The sequence below is a fragment of the Chinchilla lanigera genome, unplaced genomic scaffold (assembly GCF_000276665.1).
Source record: "Chinchilla lanigera isolate Chin_1 unplaced genomic scaffold, ChiLan1.0 scaffold00012, whole genome shotgun sequence".
Classification (NCBI taxonomy): Eukaryota; Metazoa; Chordata; class Mammalia; order Rodentia; family Chinchillidae; genus Chinchilla; species Chinchilla lanigera.
The window spans coordinates 27,112,974-27,135,649 of NW_004955413.1; the positions used below are offsets into that span (position 1 = coordinate 27,112,974).

Sequence of the window (22,676 nt, forward strand, 5' to 3'; positions counted from 1 at the left end):
TTTTTTTTTTTTGAGACAGGGTCTTGCTTTTTACCACAGGTCGGCCTTGAACTCATAGGGATCCTCCTGCCTCAGCCTCTGGAGTGCTGGGGCTACAGGTGTGTGCCACCACACCTAGTTAGGCTTTAAAAAAAAAAAAAAAAAAAAAAAGACAGGGTCTTGCTATGTAGTCCAGCCTGGTCTTCAACTCATTATGTAGCCCAAGCTGCCCTGGAACTCATGCTAATTCTCCTGCCTCAGCTTCCCAAAGTGCTGAGATTACAGGTGCGTGCCACCATGCCCTGCTAAAAAATATTTTGGAAAAATACTGAGAAACCTAGGGATGCTTCAAATCAAAGCTGGGGTAGCCTCTAGAAGTTCACAGAGGCATGCTACATGGCTGACAGTGGTTGGTATCACAGTCTCCCAGCTGGCCTTGGCCGGTTTCACAGGGCTGTGCTGTGCTGTGCCCCCAGTCCCTAGTTCCAAACTCTCATCCAGGGCTGCTCCGGGGTGCAGGGTCTCTTGTGGACCACTGCCCACCCCTCCCCTCCAGTGTGCAAGGCAGCAGCACGGCAGAGGCTTTCACGGCAGTTCCTGCCTCCTCCGACCACAGGCTCCCTCTGCCCGGCATGTGCCCCTTCCCCCATTGATGTCTTCATCACTTAGGCCTCAGGCAGGCTGAACACCCCTTTCTCCTCAGAGAAGCCCCGACCCCAACGCACCCGCTCACACACTGCCACCAAGAGCTGCTCTTATCGGCTCCCAGGGAAGTTGCTGAGGTTAAACACGCTCACCCAGAATGGATTCCCCCGTCACAAAGTCAAGGGGAAAACACGATTTCTGCCATTTCCCAGAAGCAAGTGGGTGGCCAGGCGCGGTCCCCAGCGGAGAGGGTGGCCTGGTCCTCTCCCCATGCTGCTGGCTCTCGGGAGCCGGTGGTGCTGGCTATTGAAGGGTTCTGGCCCCATAGTGACATTCACTGAGCACTTGAGCTGTACATTCGCTTTTCATCCCCAGCCTACAAGGTGGGGACCATTTTCAAATTCACAGAAGAGAAAAACGGAAACAGATGGGCCCACGGGTGGCAAAGCTGGGCCTTTTGTGCAGGCTGTGCCATCTGAGCGGGGCCTTAAGGCCTCCAGGCCCAAACAGGTCAGCTCCCAGTAGCAGACGCCAAGCCAAGCCAGTGCCTCCGTGTTATTGCTAAACTAGCACACCGGGGAGGGCAGGGCCTTGCGATCAGGTGCAGAGAGCAGCAAGACTGTGCCCTGGATTCGAGCGCAGGCTTGGCCACCTGCCAGCGGGCAATCTTGCTTCTCTGCCCTGTTTCCTCCCTGGTAGAGTGGGGCCAACCTGCCCACCTCAGGTGTGTGTGGAAACGCCCTGGCTAGTCAGGCTCATAGGCGGTGCCCACTGCAGCTGGCGGACAGTGCTACACACACATCAGCAACCCCAACACTGTTCAAGCACGCCACTGCAGCAGGCAGAGACACCTCTGGGCCGTGGACCCATCTTTTAGCCAAATGAAACTAGCAGTAGCTGGGCATGGTGGTGCATGCTTGTAATCCCTGCACTCTAGGAGGCTGAGGGAGGAGGACTGCAAGTTTGAGGCCAGCCTGTCTCTAAATAAAAATAAACTAGCCAGGTGTGGTGGCGTACACCTGTAATACCAGCACTCGGGAGGCTGAGGCAGGAGGATCATTGAGAGTTTGAGACCAGCCTGGGCTACAAAGTGAGCTCAAGGCCAGCCTGAACTGCATAGTGAGACCCTCTCTCAAAAGGACCAAAAAAAATAAATTAAAAAAAAAAATAAGCTGGGGCTGTAGCTCAGTATGAAGAGCCTGGGTTCAATCCCCCACACACCTAGAACAATTCTTGGTGAGGCCAGATACCCCCTGATGAGTGATCGAGGGAAGACCTTAGATTTGAAGCCACTTTACCATTCAAAAGGTGGTGACCTAGGGCATGTAGCAGTCTGAGTCCTATCCCTACCTCTGTAGACCGGTGGTGAAAGCCACACATCCTTTCTCACTGTCACCACTTATCCACTGGCTTACACCCAGCCAGGGCGGCACAGCCTCTGCAAGTTGGAGCTCGAGGGAGGTGGACAGAGAAGCCTGGGCTTGCCTCACACCCGACACACAGTGAGCGGGGATCTGAGCACCACGCAGAGGCAGCAGGCGGAAATGAGTTTATTGCATTAGAAAAACACCAATGAAAACTAGCAAACACCTCCGTATGAGACACAATTATCAGCCTGACTTCAAGGGCATAATGCAATCTCAAAGGTACGAGCTTTAGTTCTGGGAGAGGGTGATGGTCACATCCCTCCTCTTTCCCTGTTCCTCTACAGCAGTGCACCTCTAAGAGGCACCCACTACGTGTCACAAGTGCACCCACGCGGAGCTGGCTGGTCCCCAGCGCGCTCCTGAGGCTCTGGGATGGACGGAAATGAGGGATGGGGTGGGAGGCCTAGCCCAGGCCTGGCTTCTGCCCTGCGGGGGGCAGGACTCGCATGGGGGAGGACAGCTCACCTCCCCACGAGCTTGGCTCACCGCTTGCCAACCCCTCCGTCTCTCACTGATCCAGGGCACAGGCATTGGCACAAATGGCTGCTGGGCAGGAAGGGCAGCGTTCAAGGAATCAAGTGACCGTAATTCCCTGCAGGAGTCACTCAGAACTCAGAACAGCCCTGGGTCTGAAGGTGCCCGCTGGGAGGAGCAAAGCCGGCTGAGCCCGCATATGGGGCAGGAGAAAGGCTCAGTACCCTCTGGGTGGAGATGAGCGTTTCAGGCAGATGGGGAGAGGGGACACTGGTAAGATGCTGCGCAGTGGCCCAGGCCAACCGGCCACCCTCCCGGAAGACACCCAGGCCCTGACACCCATCCTCCTTGAAGCCACCCGTAGCTTAGCCTCAAGCAATCCCTGCTGCTTTCTGTTCTTATTTATCACTGCTACATACATTGAGTCTGAGAACTAAACCTCTCAATTGGCCTGGTCTTAAATTCTAAAATGCTACTTGATACCAGCTGGACACGCCCCTGGTCAGGTCACAGGCAGACACCAAGGCAGAATGACATCTTTCCCTCTAGCTGGGACCCTGATGATGCCAACTGCTATGGCTAATGGCAAAGACAGCAGGGGCAGGGCTGGGGTGAGCAGACTTCAGGGAGGAAAGGGCCCTGTCCCGGAAGGAGCAGACAGACTCAAGTTTTAGAGGGGGCAGGGAGCCATGGCAGGAGGGCGCAGGCAGCAGAGCCAAGAGCCAGGCACCTGGCAGCTCTGAGCCCCACCCACGCTGTCCCCTAAATAACCCATGGGAGCTCATGTGAAACGGAGTCTGAAAGGTGGCCCAGATCCACCACTTCCGGATTGCTGTCTACAACCTCAGCAGCAAGTCACCAGGAAAATGCCCACTCACACCCCAATGGCACCTCCTTAAAGCCAGAATGACAATGGAAATGTGTGCCACAACACATTCAGGTTAACGGAAAAGTCCTATAGGAAACAATGAAATTTTCTTGCTACCTTGATTCTGCATCATATTCTCTCTACATCCCCTAGCTGGGACTTGTGTCCCCTCGGTCCCTAACTGAATGCTGCATACGGTGCTGGGTGCGGTTTCTTTGTAGACAGAAGCCCTGGGTCTCTGAGGCTGTGGCCCAGCCCCCGTCCACTGTGACAGGTCCGATAAGTTCAGGAATGGCAGCCTTACCGGCACGCAGCAAGGCAGCTTTCCCAAATCGATGGCAGAGGACGGCAGCAGTCTGGGTGGGGAGAGGAATGGCTTTATCCTGTGTCTCTGGCCTGGTACTGGCTGTCACTCTCTCTGATTCCGAGTGTGGTTGCTGTAGCCGTGGCCCCATGCTTGTGGCAGGGAAGGGAAAGTGACAGAGGTCTGGTGAAAGAGCTCACTGAGGTTCGGTTAGTCACCCTGCAACTGGCCCCAAGTGCACCACACCCTTTGGTTCATGTAATGCTGAGTGACTGCTTCCGGGTCACGGGTGTTGGAGAACTCCTTGGTCCCACAGGTGTGGCAACCTGGGTGGGGCATGGATAGTCTCTGGAAAGAGGTTCTAGGTTGGGGCTTCCCCAAACTGCCCCTCTTGACTACTGCTGAAACAACCCTTCCCTTTCTCCAGGGTGGAGGACGCTTCAGAAACAGCGTCAAAAGTGAACTCACAGACAAGACAGCCTTAATAAATTAGTGTAATACTATTAGAAGGGGGGCATTTTGTTCCGTTTCTTAGCAGCATTGTCCTATGCAGCCTGATGATCTCCTTCCCTGGGAAATTTAAAAAGCCGTCCCCTGGTTGTTAGCTCTGATGTAAAATTATAAAATAGAAATTTGGTAGGGTTTGTTTTGTTTAAAAAGGAAAAGCCCTGCAGGGCAGGTGGGCAGGCGGGCGGTCCCGAGCAGTCCGGTTAGCTCTGGCCGTTGGGTCTGCCCACCGTGTTCCCTCCGGGGGGCTGGATCTGGATGGAGTCCAGGAGGGGCCGGAGAGCTTGTCCGAAGGGCCTGTGGGAGAGACAAGATCACAGGGGCTGGGCTGGGGTGCACGGTGGGCTTCAGGAAGGATGACCCTGGGATCTCAGGTAACTGTTTCCGGTACTGAACCCAAGGCCTTCACACTGAGCTACACTCTCAGCTGTTGTTTAAAATTTTGAGAAAGGTTCTCATTAAGTCACTAAGTTGGCCAGGCTATTGAGCTTGTGATTCCCCCACCACCGCCTCAGCCTTCCCGAAGGCTAGTACTGCAGGCGGGCGCCATCTCGAGCAGCTCTCATTTAGTTTTCCCGCCATCTCACTCCCTGGTGTTCTAGGGCAAGCCGCAGTCCGGACACCCGCTCTCCAAAGGCTTACGTGCTGCTCCAGGGCTGTGAAGCTACTGGGAGGTGGCAGAGACTCTGAGAGGCGAAAAGCCTATGGGAGGGCATCTTGTCACGGGACGTCCTTGAAGGGGACAGCGGGACCCCAGCCCCCTGCGTCCTCTCTGCTCCTGGCTCCCAGGAGGCGAGCACTCTGCCCCAGCCTATACTTCCTGCCCAGGGTGCTGAAACTTCTGACGGTGTGAGCGCAAATAACCTTCCGCCTGATGATCTCAGGTACCTGTTACAGTAACAAAGCTGCCTAGCACAGAGGCCACCTCTCACACCGCCTGCTCCGGGTTGTTTGCTTGGAGACAGGGCCTCACTGTTAGTTCAGGCTGGCCTTGAACTCACTATGTAGCCCAGGACTGTCTTGAACATGCATTGGTTCTCGAGCTTCTGCACCCCAAGTTCTGTGATTACAGGCATGCGCCACCACCCCCGACCTGCTCTGTGTGATTTTATTCCTGGGGTGCCCCAGTTAGTGGGTACTGCCACCTCTAAGGCCTGGTGAGTGAGCTGTGGTTTGATCAGGCTGCCCATGGGAAACTGGGGTTTTCTGTGCCTGTAATTCTTGTAAAGAAGACAAGGTTGAAGAGAGGAAGCTGAGGGAAAATGGAGAGAATGTGAAGATGATAAAGTCAGGCATGAGGATGGCACACAATTAGGCTCTGCTGGCACCTGGGCCCCTTCAGGGAGCACAGAGAATATGAAAAATGACCCCCCCATGTAACAGAGGTGTGGCTGTCACTTTGCAAAGGGCTCCCAGTTTGCTTTGTTGGTAACTTAGCTGGGGAAATCACAGCAAATACTGGAGTTTAGCAGCTTTCCAAGATTACGGCCCCCTTAAACACGGCTGCCCATAGCACATCCAGGCACTGGCATTTTCTTTGGTGGACATGGCCTTGTTTGAAAATCACCTCCAAGTTCAAGGGAATGAAGCACTCCAAAGTGTAAACAGACGAAATCTAGAAATATCAGTCCTAAGTCAGATAAGCCCTGAACTCCACCCCGAGAGAACAACAGCGAGAACATTCCAGCTACTCTACTTTGCTCAGGGGCCAGAAACCGAGATTCCCCTGGCAGGCTGTGGGACTGCACACACCCAGGGACGGAAGGTGGGGCCAGGGCTGGGAGACCCGGATCCTCACAGGCTTGTTTTTCCTGTGAGCTTTGGACTCAGGTGTGAAAACAGCGCACCTGTGGGGCCAGCTCAGCCTGCTGGGACTCCGACTAGGCAGGACCCTAGCTGAGGAGAGCTCGCGTCAGAGCCAGCAAATGGATATGGCTCTAGAGGCTGCCTGAGAGCAGAAGAGGAGTGAGCTGTTTTGGGAATGTGTCTTCCAGGGTATGCACTGCCTAGTGATGGCCCATAGGTCCTGCCACGGCCAGGGCCACATCAGGCAGAGGGGCTATGAAGTGTCCTTGATGAAAACATCCACGGAGGGCTGACAGTGCATGTAAAGTTGGAAAGTGAGCAGAAAGCAGCCTCAGAGGGACTCAAAGGGCCCACAGTGCAGTGGAGGGTTCACACCCAGTGAGCTGGGTGTGGTGGTGCACACCTCTAACCCCAGCAATCAGGAGGCTGAGGCAGGAAGATCACCATGAGTTCTAGGCCAGCATGAATTACACAGCAAAACCACTGTATCAACCCCCTCAAACTCCTGCAGAAAACCCCAAGGGAAAGACACCAGTTCCAAACAAGCTGTCTTGCTACTCCTCTGACCTCCTCTGTGGCTACCCTGACACTGCGTTTGAGCTGGGCACTGCTGGGAGCAGCACGCTTCCACACCGTGCAAACACAGGTGTCAGGATTTTGTCCAAACCCTAAAGCCAGGGTTGAGGGGTTTCTAAATTCTTTCTTTCTTTTTTTGTTTTTGAGACAGGGTCTTGGTGGGTAGTTCAGTCTAGTCTTGAACTTACTATGTAGCCCAGGCTGGCCTCAAACTTTCCATGATCCTTCTGCCTCAGCCTGAGTGCTGGGATTACAGGTGTGCGCCACCATGCCTGGCTTGTTTTCTAAGTTCTAGGCTTGCACTTAGGCCGGGGCGCAGTTGGTTTGACTCTAAGGGTGGAGGCGATACAGGGGCGCAGGAGTGGGTCGGGGAACGGTGGCTTCCTGTGGTGTAGAAACTGCCATCAGGACAGGTCCTCCCGGTTGGGAGAGTTCTGGTGCCCTCTCAGGAGGGCAGATGTGGGCTATGGACACGGCATATGACTGGTGGATTTTCAAAGCTAGCCAAGCAGGACCAGAGCCAGAGGCTGCACTTACGTGGAGAGGACTTCAGAGGGCAGGTCGGTGATGTAAGACGGGATCTTCCGCCCGGTCAGGAACTGTGCCACTTCGTTGCTAAAGGTGTTACAGTTGTGTTCAAAGAGGTTGTAGGCTTCACCTCTGCGCACCAAGAAAGTTTGGAGGAGAGATGAGAAAGCCAGCAGGAGAACCAGGACGAGGGGAGAGCAGAGCTGAGGTGAGCGCTCTGACTGCCCCTCTGTACTCCCAAAGGACTGCTTGATCTGACACCCTGGGCCTTTCAGAACTGATTTCCAGGGGAAGGAGGCGCTAAATATGTGGATTGTACAGTTTAGAATGTTCATGTTCACAATAGAAGAGCTCCAGAACTGTTACTGAAATTGATTAAAAAATTTTTTTTTTGGTGCTGGGGATGGAATTGGCCTGCTAAGCAAGTGCTCTACCACTGAGCCACAGCCTCACCCTAAACTAAAGCTTAAGAGAAATCTCTTCAAGGTTGTATTTCATCCCAACTTTGCTATAAACCTAGCTTTTAATGTTTAGGACAAAGCACCTGGCCAGTAAAGACGGAGAATAGCACTTGCTTATTTTAATCAGGAGGAATGAAGAGTTTGCCTTTCCTTTAAAGTTCTAGCGGAGATCATGCTGTGAAGGAGAATCTGCCTTGGAACAACTCTGGGCTCCCCTTGCACCATGGTAACTGGTTTCTCTTCATATTTACTCAGCAAAAATCAGGCCAGGCTTTGCACTGGGGGCCCCAAGGACAAGGCACAGTGGCCACCTTCCAGGGAAGACAAACGCTGGTAACCACCACCCTGCCTCCACTTACCGGAACAGAGACTCCCCCAGAGAGGACAGGTACTCCAGGAAGATTTCTTCTGTCACTTCGGTGCTCCCCACATCAACCACAGAGTCTGGTGGCCCAAGCAACGTCCCTCCCTAGAAGAGCCAACCCCAAAAAAGTCATTAAATCACCATCTCCACTGTTTTTTTTGGTACTGGGGATTGAACCCAGAGCTTCATACATGCGAGGCAAGCGCTCTTCCAATGGGCTGCATCCCTAGCCATCTACTGAACTTTTTGAATGTGGCTTTCCACAGAAGACCACAAATGCACCGTTCTAACAACTTATTTTTAACTTTCAGAGCACCGTGCGTAGATGCAGCAGGCTGTTTCCTGTTTGTCTAAAGGGTACAGCAGCTTCCTGGTGAACTTCCCATTGCCACGTGCTGCCCGCAGAGCATGACACCGGGCTTCTTGTTTTGGGTGGGCCCCGAGAAGCTGATTCTCTTGCAGGTTTGACAACTTCTGCTGTCTACTCATTCAGCTGATAAAAGAGATAGAAACCCAGAATCTGCAGTCTCTTTTTGTCCAAAGCATGTCTAACTACAAGGACAGAACAGGACAACTAGAAATGCCTCACACCTGCTCTACACACCTATATTCAGAAAGAACACAGCCCATTTTTCATGTGACATTGGATGTTCTTTGTAACAATGGGAACATGTGAAGGAGTGTGAGACATCTGCCAGGATTGCAAATATTCCCACAATTCAGGTCATTTGGGATCTGAGGCTGATCTGCTGATGGCAACAGGGCAGGGTGGGGTGGGGTGCTGGCCCCTGGAAGGGCACTCTAACAGACTGCCACAGGAGACTAAAGGACAGAGCCCCAGTAGGGGATACCAACAAAAGGGAAGTGACAGGAACATGGAAGACAGATCCAGGAAGGGAGAACATTCCAGAGCAGAGTTGCATGAGGTCATTAATTCACAGCACTGAGCACCTCGTGTGTGGCTGACACGGTCTAAGCAGTGGGGACAGCATGCTGAGGCCAGACAATTCTGGTCACAAGGGATAAATAGCTCCGTGCTGGGAGAGACTGAGAGGTCACTAACAGATACCCCAGTCACTCACAGGACAAACAGGTGTCAGGACAGTACAGGCTGTGGTGGAGGAGTGCATGGAGCTCCAGAGAGGTCTGCACCGAGATTCCTGCTGTCTGTGCTGATGGTTGGGGAGAGGACACTAAGTGGTCGCAGGGTCCCAGTGTGCTGGGAGGCTGGAGAGAAAAAACTACAAAAAATGGCTTTCGCCCCAGATGGCTTACTTGAGATGTTAGTAAAAACTACCTCCTCAGTATTCTATAGTCATGATGAGGTGGAGGCCAAGGAAAGAAAACAAAGAGACTGAGAAAAGAAGAGCTGCTTTTGCTGCAGCACTAAGAGAAACAGTCCCTAAGTCTGATTCTTGGGGCCCCAAGAAGAACTCGACGACTGCATTCATCTGCTACCACTGTTGAAAGCCAGGCTACCTCAAGAGGAACTGCCCTAAGAAGCCCCCTGGGCCATGCCCTGAATGCAAAGGTGACCACTGGAGATCGGTCTGCTCTCTGAAGCAGAGGCCCCAGAGCTCAGACCCATCCTACCAGTTAGTCTAACAGGAAATGAGAGGGCCCGGGGCATATTCTGCCTTCTCCCTCTGGCCAGACTGTCATCTCCATGTAGGAGCCCCGGGTAATTATGACTATAGAGGAAAAAAAAAAAACAGCCTGTTGCTAGACATAGATGCACATCTCTTGGTCCTTCTTTTCAATCCTGGCCTTTCTCCTAGCCGTCACACCTCCGGGAAAGGAGTCACTGGTGAGGAGGTAATACGTTATTTTTCATAACCATTAGGCTGTAACTACTTGTTTCAGTAACTACTACCTGTAACTACTGTGACATCTGTTACTATTGTAACTACTATCTTTCTTGCATATTTCTGTCTTCCTGAGAAACCACTTTGAAGATACCACCATGTATTACAGCAGCCATTGATATTTTCCTACTAATCTGTCCCTAACTCTGTAATGTTTGTATTGTTCCTATGCTAGTTCGTAAATGGATGCATGTTTATTACTATGTGTTTCCTACAACAACCATTGAGAATAGTCAATGAATATTCAATTGGTCAAAAAAAATATTCAATAGGTCACTCGTGTATAGCTCTATTTTCTTCAGAAACCACTTTGAGGATACCAAAGTAAAGTACAACAACCATTGATAATAACCTACCACTTTTGTCTGTAGCTCACTATTATTTGTCTACTTGTTTTTCTGAGAAACTATCTTGTAGATAACAATATGTAAAAAAACAACCATTGATAACTTTCTACCACTTTGTCTGCAATTCGCTAAGGCCCCATTACTATGTTATTCTTCTTTTACTCTTTACGATAATAATAAAAACAAAAAAACAAAAAACAGGTGTCAGGACACAAAACCCCATCAGCCAGTTTGTAATTACAAGTGGCAATGAAGGCTGTGCTGGAAAAGTGCAGAAGACCACTAGTACATATGACAGGGGACTCCCACAGTCTGAGCGGACAGTCAAGGCTTGTCTGGGCTCAGACCTGGAGGATCTGGAGGTGCACTGGACTGCAGTACAGGGTGGGATGCCCAAGGCTGCTCAAGGAATGGGGAGAGGTGGTGCTGGAAGAGCACGAGCTCAAGATGCCCTGGGAGTGGAGAGAAGTGCAACTGGCTGGATGTCCAGGAAAGGCTCTCAATGAGCCATGTCTGGGAGCTGTGTGGTGCTGGGGATGGAGCCCAGCGACTTGCACACGCAAAGCGAGCACTCCATCTCGAGCTGCACTCCCAGGCTTTGAACAAGTCTCAAGGTGGTGATGAAGCCTCCACACACTCAGCTGGAGGACAAAGGCACACAGTAGAAGCAAAATTCTTCATCTGTGGGAGCCTCAGAAACTTGAGAAGCAGGGCAGGGTGTGGACGAAGACACTCACCGGGGGACAGCTGGAGATTCCGCCACTGCCAAAGAAGAACTCATCCTTGTGCACAACTATGGAGGTATGCCTGCGCAGAGAGACACGGGGAGTCAGAAACTCCAGACGTGACCCAGAAAAGCAAGCACCACACAGCAGAGAGAACGCTTTCTCCCCGGGGATGGCACGTGGTGGCCAGCCTCATAAAGCCAACTAAATAAAGGCAGGAATAAGATAAAGTTGTGCCCCCCTTGTCTGTAGGGATTGTTCCTGAGCCCCCTCCCCCCAGATACCAAAATCTGCAATGCACAAGTTCCTTTTTTTTTGAACTGGGAATCAAACTCAGGACCTCACACTTGCCAGGCAGGCACTGTGTCACTGAGCTAGATCCCCAGCCTAGCAAGTCCTTTTCATAAAATAGAGCCATAGTATCTGCCTAGAACCTATGTACATCTTCAAATCATTTCAAGATGACTTAATACCTATTGCAATGTAAATATTATGCAAATAGTTGCTATACTCTCTTATTTAGGGAATAATTTTTTAAAAAGTCCATACATGTTCAGTACTGTTTTGGGTTTTTTTTGTGGCACTGGGGGTTGCACCCAGGGCCTCCCTGTGCCACACGTGAGCGCTTTAGTGCTGAGCTGCGTCCCCAGCTGTGACACAATCCCCTTGTCCCTGCAGTATCTGAACTTGACACAGCTCCCAAATCAGGACTTCTCCACTCTGTACAGACAGTGGGGCTGGATCAGTGCTGCGGGGCACCCTATACAATAGAGGATGTTGAGCAACCTTCCTGGCCTCTGCATCCACTAGCACCTTCCCTCAGCTGTGACAAACAAACATGTCTTTTTTTTTTTTTTTCAAGACAGAGTTTCACTATGTAGCCCAAACTGGCCTTGAACTCAAGGCAATCTTCCTGCTCCAGCCTCCCGAGTGCTCGGAGTACAGGTGTGCGCCACCACACCTGGCCAAAAATGTCTCAGCACTGCCAAATAAAACAGCCCTAGTGGAGAACTGCGGTTTTATGGTGTGGAGACTTTGAACAGTGTGCAGCACTACTTTGTTTCCTAATGGTCACCATAAGGCTTCCCGCAACTTACCAGATGCCTTCCAGTTGTTTTCCTGTGGAGAGAAGAAGAGATTTAGCCAGTTGGGACTGGACTGCAGGGCCCTCAGCCTGCGTAATCCTGGAACAGCCCCTCAAGCCCCAAAGATCCTGGATAACCCGTGGGGCACTTTCTAGTAACATGTCTGTCCTCCAGTGCAGGAAGGGCTGTAAGAAGGGTACACTGTGCTAAGTTAAAAGGAATCAGAGTCCTTTATTAGAGGCAAGATAAAAACACCAGCATAAGTGTAAACTAATTTTATGCCTGGTTTTCTTTCCTCTCTTTTTTTTTTTTTTTTTGAGACAGGGTCTTTCTATGCAGTTCAGGCTGGCCTTGAGCTCACTTTGTAGCCCAGGCTGGCCTCGAACTCTCAACGATCCTCCTACCTCAGTCTCCCGAGTGCTGGGATTACAGGCATGCGCCAACCACCCCCTGTTCTTTCCTCTCTGAGGTCAAATCAGCTTTGTTTTTAAATTTCTGTCTCACATATGGTAAGACCATAGTAAGTCAATACAAGCTGTTACTTTATTGAGCTGAAATTCTTCAGAAAATTATGCAACCAAACTTTGCACGTCATGGATTTTAACAGTCAATGGTCATCTATCTGCCTATCTACCTACCTACCTACCTATTTCTTTGAGACAGGGTTTCATTATATAGTCCAAGCTGGTCTTGAACTCACTATGTAGGCCAGGTTGGCCTCAAACTCATGGTGATCCTCCTGTCTCAGCCTCCCAAGTGCTAGGATTACAGGCATGCGCCACCATACCTGGCCACATTTGTTTATATTATTTTTTGGTGCTAGGGACTGAATTCTGGCCTCAGGCATGCTAAGCATGTTCTACTACTAAGCCACATTCCTAGCCCAATGCACATTTATTCTACATGTGCCAGTACGCTGTTAGGTGGGAAAATACAAACACAAATAGGTTACTGTCCTGCCTTTAAGGAGTTCAAAGTCAAGTGAAAGAAGACAAGCACCTAATTAACCAAAACACAATGTTGATAGCGCTGTAATAGGGCCAGTGGAGGTCAGATCACATAGAACCTGGTGAAGCTTGAGCTCCCTAAGCCTGAGCTATCTACAATAGAGTGGCCACTGTCCACACAGGGCCATTAAAATGAAAATGAAATATAGTAAAATTCATAGTTGCATTAGCCATGTTTCAGTACTTTAAAGCCACGGTAGGCTACTGGTCAGTGACCGCACAGAGCAGGTCTAGACGGTTTCCATTACTGTAGGAAGTTCTACTGGGCATGCTCTTTGAATCTTAGTTTTCTAGTCTGTTAAAAAAGAAAGGCATGATAATGAGGTCTGTTTCATAATATTTCTAGAGCTAAAAGAGAAGTTATATGGCGAGTCAAGAACTAGGCAAAGCCGGAGGTTACAGGACAGTCAGAGGACTCTGGAAGAGCAGCGATGGTCAGTTTGGACTGTCTGTCAGGTCTTCATTGCTAGGCTGAGGCTCACTGGTCTTCTCTGCAAAAACAGCCTTGTCTGATAAGCAGTTACACATGTACATACATAAAGACATTAATGGGAGCTGGGCGTGGTGGTGCACGCCTGTAATCCCAGCACTCGGGAGGCTGAGGCAGGAGGATCATTGCGAGTTCGAGGCCAGCCTGGGTTACAATGTGGGCTCAAGGCCAGCCTGAACTGCATAGTGAGACCCTGTCTCAAAAAGACCAAAAAAAAAAAAGACTCTATAAACATACAGGAAACCATATAATGCATATATATGTAGTTTCTTTTGTTCTTTTTGTTTTTGTTTTTATTTTTGTTTTTTTCCAGTACTGGGAATTGAATTCATGACCTTGCGCTTGCCAGGCAGGCGCTGTGCTGCTGAGCTAAATCCCCATCCCCTCTTTTGCTCATTTTTGGTGGTGCTGGGGATGGAACCCAAGGCCTCCTGCCTGCTAGGCAAGTGCTGTACCACTGAGCCCCTCCCCAGCCGTGTATACAATTTCTTTATGTACATATGTAGCTCTATGTGACAGTTGGGGATGCTTTACTACACCAACTAGAAAAACAAGCCATCGATATCTTTTATTATGTAACTATCTATACACAGGTACAAATATATATTTCTAATAAATAGAGACACACATAAAACCATACTGACTTATTAATAGCCATCTATACAGTATATAAGATCACATGTGAAATACGTCTAGCACAGTTACTGGCACATAATACATGCCCAACAAAGTTAATTCATTTCTTTTAGGATTTATGATTTGAAAGTTTTATAGCTGCTCTAACAGTGTCCTTGTATTAAAAGTACGTATGTGTGTCTTTTCTCCCAATTAGACTACAATTACCTCAAGGCCAACGACAGCTTCTTATGTATCTTTGTAATGCCAGCGCCGGTCAAAGTATTTAAACTGGATTTGCTCCATGAACATCTGCTGAGCTGAGGCATTGTTTAGTCAGAGATGCTGGTTGACATGTGGCACTATCAAGGTCAAAGCCCCCATCATGGCTGCCCTGGCTTGGTATACAAATGACTCTGCAGCTCCCACACTGGCTCCGCCTGGGTCTGCTACTGCCTCTCAGATGCCCACCCGGCTCAGTGACCCACAAGAACAGCTGGCAGGCACGGACGCATAAGCTCAAACCCAGGCTCACTGAAATAATTTGGACAGATCATTCAGAGATCATTCTGCCAGTGACTTTACATCTGAAAATAACTCAGGAGTTGCAGGATACAAAGTTTACTTTATTCTCCTTTATATCCTTTCTACTGACTGCTAAATTTGTCTGTGAGCTAGAAATCAGACTTGCCTTTCAACTGCAAGGCCCTGGGTTTGATCCCCAGCAACAGAAAAAACAATCCATAAATGGTAGTAGGAATACAGAAAAAAGATTCTTTTATTTATTTATTCTGTTTTTTATTTTTATTCTTCTAAAATTCTTTGCAGCTGTACTTAGGCTTGCAACATTTTTAAGTAGTAGGGCAGGGCAAAGATTGTCTAGGTGAGTAAAGACATGGTTTGGTATAAAAGAAGACAAAGAGAGATATGAAAATGAACTTGTCGGAGAAGCTTGGGTAGAAGTGGAAGGCTTCCTTCTCTGCACTCTACCCTTGGGAAGAGAAGAATTAGGGCCATGGCTCGACAGGCTGCCAGGTACCAGAAAAGGGGACTGAGCTGACCTTTCAATTTTGGGGGCCTGACTAGGGTGGAAGGTGAGGAGAGGATGGTTATTTGTCCTTGAAGTAGGGCACAAGGCCACTTGGGGAGCTGAATTAGGCCAAAGAATATGTGTAGTATAGCAGCGGATTATTTCCCATTAGGATTTTCTCAGTAAGCTGGAGTAGGTGTCTGATGGCTGCTTGCGTCCAAGCCTGTGGCACATCCGACACATGCATTCCGAGGCCTGTGAAATAGGAACACAGACAACTAGTGGAAGATGTGGCCATCAGCCCTGTCGCCCAGCATGAGTAGCAGAGAATGCAGAGCGAGGTCTACGTGAGCCAGCCTTCTACTGATTACAACAGCAACTACTGTATATAAAAGCCAAGGGGAAAACAACACTGCTCCCTGCGCCTCACTGATCGAGGGGGCTGGAGTCTGTGCACAGATGCACGTGCTGCTTACAGATCAGCACCTGGTACGCTGCTGCTGCTAAATCAGTGTCTATTAATAAGCAAAGTGGTGCCAATGATGGGACTCCAGGGCAGGGGCCCCTGAGTGGGAGGCATTTTGTCTCAGATGGCAGGGAAAGGCAATATATGAGCTCATCAGTATAAATCAAACGTAGCCCCAGCTTGCCTCATAGATTCCTCCTCTCAGCGATAAAATGTTTCAAAAAGGCAATTTATTAGCAACAGGACAGGCTTAGTGTTAACCTAAAAAATCAGCTATTAACATTGACAATAGGTGGGAAACAGTAAAAGCTATGGTGTAACATAACTAGCCCTCTTCAGGCAATAGTATAAAAAAATGCCTACTCCCCCTCCTTTTGGCAGAGAAAGGTTATCCAGGAATCATCATGCAATAATTGTTAAAAATCGCCAGGAGAGCTGGGTGTGATGGTATATGTCTGTAATTCTAGAACTCTGGGAGGCTGAGGCAGGAGGATTACAAGTTTGAGTCTAGCATGGGCAATTTAGCACAACGTAATACTATAGTACTAGGATTCTCTGGAGTCAGTACAGGATTCATACCTACCATGAAAGTAACTTGAGTTCTTTTCCTCAGTACTGGGAAGGTCCCAGCTTAATTTCTGCCTGTTATCAGCCAGGCCTTGCAGCAATGCTTTGGGGGCAACAATATCCCACCATTCACCAGCCAGTGTTCACTGGATGCTTAACTGTGCTAGACTCTGGGGATACAAGCGACAGTTCAGGTCCCCATGGAGCTTCCAGTTCTGCTAGGTGCAGAGTGGGGCAAAACAAGATGAATGGTATTAAAGGAGCAAACAGGGTATTATCAGCAGGTAATAGGGCTGTAAGAATAAGCCTGCAGCGTAGGGGTTAGGGAAAGGCTCCTGGAGGAAGTGACAATGTAGCTGAAATCTCAGGATGAGCAGATGTTAACTAGGCCAAGAGATGGGAGAGAAAGTACCCTGGTGGGGAGAACAGCCCATGAAAAGCCCACAAGAAAAAGAGACTTGCAGGCATTCTTTCCTGTTCAGGTCCACAGCCCTGCTCCAGTGTGGCTCTGCAAGAGTTAAGCACTAATGCTCTAAAGGAAACAGTCACTCAAATCACTTTCTCTAGGGCTGGGCTCTCTTACAGAACCTGGTGGACAAAGGCTGGTGAGGAGTATATTGAGAATGAGGTGCAAGCAGGTGACAGTGCAGAGAATAAGCAGGCACACATGGGGTTCTGTAAGCCACATTCATATGAAATCGCACAATTACTAAGTTCATTCATTTGGTGGATATTAAACAGTTCATACAATGAACAATAAAAATAAAAAACAAAGCACAATAGATGGCATTAAGACATTTTAAAAAAAACCCTCCCTTACAACCAAATAAATTCTACACGATCTGCAAGCTTGAGTTCAACACTTAATCATTTCTATAATCAATACTTCCTATGGCTGAGGGTACAGCTCAGCGAGGCCATGGGTTTGATTCCCTGTACTACAAAAATAAACAAAACCAACTCACCAGGCACCTCTTCTGGCCGCTGAAGACACACACAAAAATGACACAGCATCCCTGTCTTTCAGGAGCTCCAGGCTTTTGCTGAAACAACTGAAATAGTTGCTGCACCATTTTTTCTTCTTTTTTTTGAGACAGGCTGTTGTTAAATTGTCCACACTGAGCTCAAACTTGTGATCCTACTGTTGGGATTATACGCATGCACCACCACCCTGGCTCACCACTTTCATTTTGGTATCTGATCATATCTTTATACTGTTAATCTAATTTTGTATGTGCATGCACCTTATTTGGGGGGATATTACTATTTGTACTTCAGAATTAAGCAAGAAACTGAGCATAGAGTAAAATCTCAAATATTAAATTGCATTTTGCCTAGCTGGGTGTGGTGGTACATGTCTGTAATCCTAGCACTTGGGAGGCTGAGGCAGGATGACTGTTGAGAGCTGAAGGTCAGGCTGGGTTACATAATGAGACCATCTCAATAAAAAATAAAAATACTGCATTTTGTCTAGAAATCATCCATCTATTTATCTATCTATCTATCTATCTATCTATCTATCTTTTCCCAAATCTTCAAACCTGAGAACAATTTTTTTGTGGGGGTCCTGGGAATCAAATTCAGGGTCTCGCACTTGCCAGGCAGGCACTGCTGCTGAGCTACATCCCCGGCCCAAACTTGAGAACAATTTTAAGATGAATTTGTAAATAAATATCAATGTGTGCATGCATATAAAACACCAGATCAGAAAATAACAAATAATGAAGGTGTGTACCTCTTAGCACAATTTAAAAAGTGTACATTTATCTCATATACTTTGGCATAAAAGAAAGTCAAGAAATTTGTTTTGTTTTGTTTTGTTTTTTTGTCTTTTTGAGACAGGGTCTCGCTATGCAGTTCAGGCTGGCCTTGCGCTCACTTTGTAGCCCAGGCTGGTCTTGAACTTGCAGCGATCCTCCTGCCTCAGCCTCCTGAGTGCTGGGATTACACGCGTGCGCCACCAAGCCCGGCAAAAGTCAAGAAATTTGAAAAGCAGCTAAAATGATTAAGAGAATGAACTGAAGGACAGTCATAATAGCTAATTATGTTGGGCAGATGGTAGTAGGGGAAAAGGGGCATTCAGGCTGTCTGCTCAATTAGAATGCTAAAGATAATGTGGGACCATTTTGGTGGCAAATGAACCGTGCAATAGGAATACCTTCATGGGAAGCAATTCTAAGACACTGAACACAGGACAGAGTAAAGTATGGAATCTGCATGGTTGGGAGGGAACTCGCTGGGTGTTATCTGGTCCAGTTATGAACTATAACAGAGCTGGCTGAAGTCTTACAATGGGGAACGAACATAACTAAAGTGTGATAGTATATATTTAGTTTGGGAAAAGGAAGACTAAGAAGATAATCCTCACTCTAGATTGTGAATGGCACATACATATTGAACCCAGATTTTTTTCTCTCATCCGAACTTGGAACATTTGGCTATGGATGCCTTTTGACACTTGAACAAGGTACCTGATTTATATCAGGCACCAGAGAACACACTCCACAGTAGAGATGGTATGGAGAATGACTATCTGTGTTTACTACCCTACTCTACCATTTACTAACTGTATAACTTGAGGCAAATGTTTAACTTTCTTTGTACTAGATTTCTTAACTGAAAAGTATAGATAGCAACAGGACCTATCTTATAGAGGTGTGGTGAAGATTCTTATGAAGGCAAAATACTCAGAAGAAAAGGATCTGGCACATGGTAAACGCTCCATAAGTGCTGGTTATTGATACTTCTAGAATTCATTACAAAATTCAGCAAATTGATTCTTTAAAGAAATAGAACTGGGATACGCCTGATCTTATTTAAGGTTATTTGGGTGGGATGAACAAGCAAGGCAATGCCTATTTTTCACAAGCCTTCAACTCTAGAAAGTAATGACCACTGCCTTTGTGAATCCCTTCTTCACTGCCTCTATAAAAGGCATAAAGGTAATATGAGAAAAAGAGAGAAATAGATTTGTAAGCAAAGTGATATCCCCAGAAAAACCATTGTAACCTGGTAAGACAAACTGGTGAAGTTCCCACATCAGGATGAAGCCTTCCAGGATTTCATACCTACTTAAAAGGGTGGGGGCAGGTCTGCTACTTCACCTTCACCCACTATACCCACAAGACCTGCCTTCAGTTCTCGTACCAGGCCAGGCTCTTTCCTGCCTCCAGGCCTTGGCAGATTGAGCCCTCTTCTGCCTGGACCAATTTAACTTCCTCATCAGCCCCCAGGGGCTACTTCTTCCTTACCCTAAAGGTCCAGCTTGAAAGTGACTACTCCAATACCCTTATTTAAAGTAGGTCTTGGGGCCAAGGAAATAGCTCAGCGGCACAAGCGCCTACCTGGCAAGCACAAGGTCCTGAGTTCGATTCCCGGTACCAAAAAAAAAAAAAAAAAGCAATACGTCTCACTTATTATTTTCTATCTTAGCACCCAGTTTGCTTCCTGAACAGCACAAATCACACAGATCTGTACTTGTTTTGAGTATTATCTATCTTTAACATCTCCCATACATTGACTAGCATATAGTAATCATGTCAGTATCTGCTGAATGAATGAAGTGTTACTCCTGAGGCCTCTTTCAGTGAAAAACAATTAGATAACAGAACAAAAAATAGCCAGTGTATAGAGGGAGGCTTTTTTTTCTTTTGACATAGAGTCTCACCGTGTAGCCCAGACTGGCCTCAAACTCCTGCTGATTCTCTTGCCTCAGCCTCCGAGTGCTGGGATTACAGGTGTGTGCCACCCTGCCTGGCAAGCGGGGGACTCTTCTTCATGGGGCTAGGAAATATCTTAAGTGATGCCTCAACATGATCAAACTAAAAAATGGCTCCATTCCAAGTTTAGTTAAAACTTTTTTTTTTTGTCTTTTTTGAGACAGGGTCTCGCCATGTAGTTCAGGCGGGCCTTGAGCTCACGTGGTAGCCCAAGTTGGTCTCAAACTTGCAACGATCTTCCCTCCTGCCTCGGCCTCCCCGAGTGCTGGGATTACAGGCATGTGCCACCACGCCTTACTTAGTTAAAACTTGACTGATGTAATCTATTAATGACTAGCACTGCCCCAAACAATGACTTTGTAAGTTTTGCTTTCACATTTGCCTTACTTTTTTTGTGTGTGTACTGCTGGAAAATGAATTCTAGGCCTTATACATGTGGGGAAAATGCTGTCACTGAGTGATACCCCGAGCCCTGCCTTACACATTTTAACAACTGGAGAGCTAGACCCAAACTTCTGTCCAATAATGGGTTAGCTGCATAAGAATTACTGAGCAGCTTATTAAAGTGCAGATTTATAGATCAAAATTCTAGGAGATTCTGATTTAGGACTTGTGAAGTATGGCTTTAGAATTTATTTATTTATTTATTTACTTGTACCAGGAATCAAACTCCAGATCTGTGCTTGCCAGGAAGGTGCTTGTGCCACTGAGCTATATCCCTGGCCTAGAATTCATGTATTTAGAACTTCCTTTACTTTGAATACATGGTATCTGAAACAGTAAAGAAAAGTTCACTCCTGTCCGCTGGCATCAGGCTCTGGTTTCCATAAGCTACCACCATTAGCAATTTCCTGTGTATCCTCCCAGAAAACAACTTGCTTAAGTAAGTACATATATATCCTTTGCTTTAAATGCATGTTTACATATTAAACAATCATTTTTAATTTTTCTGATCTCATTTAACAATATATATTGGAAATAAAGGGTTTTTGGTTTTTGTTCTTTTTTTGGTGGTGCTGGGGACCAAATCCAGAGCCTTTTGAATGTTAGGCAAGTGCTCTACCGCTGAGCTACATCCCCACCCAGTATCTGTATTTCTTCAAAATATTGAAAGAATACAATATAGATATTCTGATGTGAACCCAAATATAGAAACTCCTCACTAGCACTGGGTAAAGGGATTAAGTTCAACTCATTATGGCACATTAGAAACCCAGAGACACTAAAAAGACACCCTTCAAAATATCCTCCTCTTTTTTAGCTGGGCGCAGTGGCGCACACCTGTTATCCCAGCACTTGGGAGGCTGAGGCAGGAGGATTGTTGCAAGTTGGAGGCCAACCTGGGCTACAAAGTGAGCTCAAGGCCAGCATGAACTGCATAGCGAGACCTTGTCTCAAAAAGAGATTAAAAAAAAATCCTCCAGGGTGTGGTGGTACAGGTCTGTAATCTAGCACACTGAGAGGCTGAGGCAGGAGAATCTCCAGTTGGAGCTATCCTGGACAACTTTGCAAGATCCTGTCTCAAAGAATAAAAAGGGCTGGGCCTGTAGCTCAGTGGTACAATGCTTGGCTAGCATGCATAGAGCCCTGGGTTCAATTTCAGGAACTCCAAAAAATAGTAGTCTTACTTCCTTGATCTCTGACCCACTTGTTCACAACCAAACAACTAACTCATTCTCCAGTGTTTCCATAGAAGCCAAGAAACAGCAATAATTCAAACAGATATTGCCAAAGCTGTTCAGTTTTCAATTCCTAGAATCCTCTCTTGCCAATTATTACCTGAAATTACAAAGCTGGCAATTCCTACACAAGACTTCCTGGTATTTGGGTTGAAAAGAGGTTTAATGGAGCACAATCAAAATACTTCCTCTACTAGTCTTTACTCATACAACAGCACCCGATCCTCCCCTAGAATTCTCCTAATATCAGGGCCAAAGCAATTAACTTAGAAACTGTTGGGAGAAGACCATCTTGTTTCGGGCGAACTTGGGCTCCCACTGACCTGACTTGACCTCTACGGGGGGAGCGCGCGATGGCTGGGCTCCATCTACCTCGGGGACTGCAGAAGGAGTTCCCCTTCGGAGAGGAGGGAAGTTCTCTCCGAGGGACGCCCGAGAATCTCCTCTGCAGTGTCCCTCTCACCACGAGGGACACCGCGGGAGGCATCCTCAGCTCCCCGCACCGCGCGGAGGGAAGAGGCGGGAGGGGGCGCCCGAGGCGAGGCCGGGACCAGCCGGAACCCCTCGCTCAAGGGGGTCTGAAGGGTACGGTCCCTGCCCGAGACCCTTCTATCGGTGACTCCGCTATCTCTTCTCCCGGGATGAAAATCTTCAGATGCAAAAGCGGGGCTCGGGGAGCCCAAGCCTCAGACACCCCGCTTCTCCCCTCGGTCCTTCCCCCCATACCCCCCGGCCCCCGCGTCCTCCCCCTCGGCCCGCCTTTCTCCCCATCTGCCCCCTGCCCCGACCCCTCACCCAGCATGATGGGGCTAAGCCGCCGGGCCAGGCCCTTGGACAGGTCGTACACGTAGAGCTTCACCGGATACAGATGCGGCGGCTCCATGGGGACCCGTGGCGGCGGCCACGACGGCCCTCGGGGACCCGGCAGCAGCTGGGACCTTCCCGTACCCGACGGGGTTGTGGAGAGGTGGGAGCGGGGTGGGAACCGAGCCCGGGCCCGGCCTGGGGGGCGGGGGACAGGCGGCCCTGCGCTGCTCGCGCCCCAGCACCCGCTACCGGCAACGACTACTGTGAGGTGACAGAAGGGACGGGGAGGGTCTGCACTGAAGAGGGGGCGGGGGCGGGGGCGGGGACGTACTCCC

General features: G+C 48.5%; 1 protein-coding gene across 2 annotated transcripts; it reads right to left on the bottom strand.

Annotated features, from left to right (window-relative positions):
* Positions 1-2,156: 2,156 nt before the first annotated feature.
* Desi1 (desumoylating isopeptidase 1) lies at positions 2,157-22,652 on the bottom strand. Of its 2 annotated transcripts, none has more exons than XM_005379358.2 (6): positions 22,330-22,652; positions 11,974-11,995; positions 10,889-10,958; positions 7,935-8,044; positions 7,124-7,246; positions 2,157-4,501 (listed from the first exon to the last, which is right to left on the bottom strand). In XM_005379358.2, exons 1-6 carry the CDS (start codon positions 22,415-22,417, stop codon positions 4,408-4,410), a joined length of 507 nt encoding a protein of 168 aa, XP_005379415.1. In that variant the 5' UTR covers positions 22,418-22,652; the 3' UTR covers positions 2,157-4,407. The 2 variants fall into 2 exon arrangements, with proteins under 2 accessions (XP_005379415.1, XP_005379416.1); XM_005379359.2 differs by lacking the exon at positions 22,330-22,652 and adding an exon at positions 17,102-17,185.
* Positions 22,653-22,676: the final 24 nt, after the last annotated feature.

Coding starts and splice junctions, on each gene's coding strand:
- Desi1 (XM_005379358.2), bottom strand. CDS start 22,417: ATGGAGCCGCCGCATCTGTATCCGGTGAAGCTCTACGTGTACGACCTG. Junction 11,996..22,329: donor GCTTAGCCCCATCATGCTGG/GTGAGGGGTCGG, acceptor TTCTCTCCACAG/GAAAACAACTGGAAGGCATC. Junction 4,502..7,123: donor CCCTCTGAAGTCCTCTCCAC/GTAAGTGCAGCC, acceptor TCTCTCCCACAG/GCCCTTCGGACAAGCTCTCC.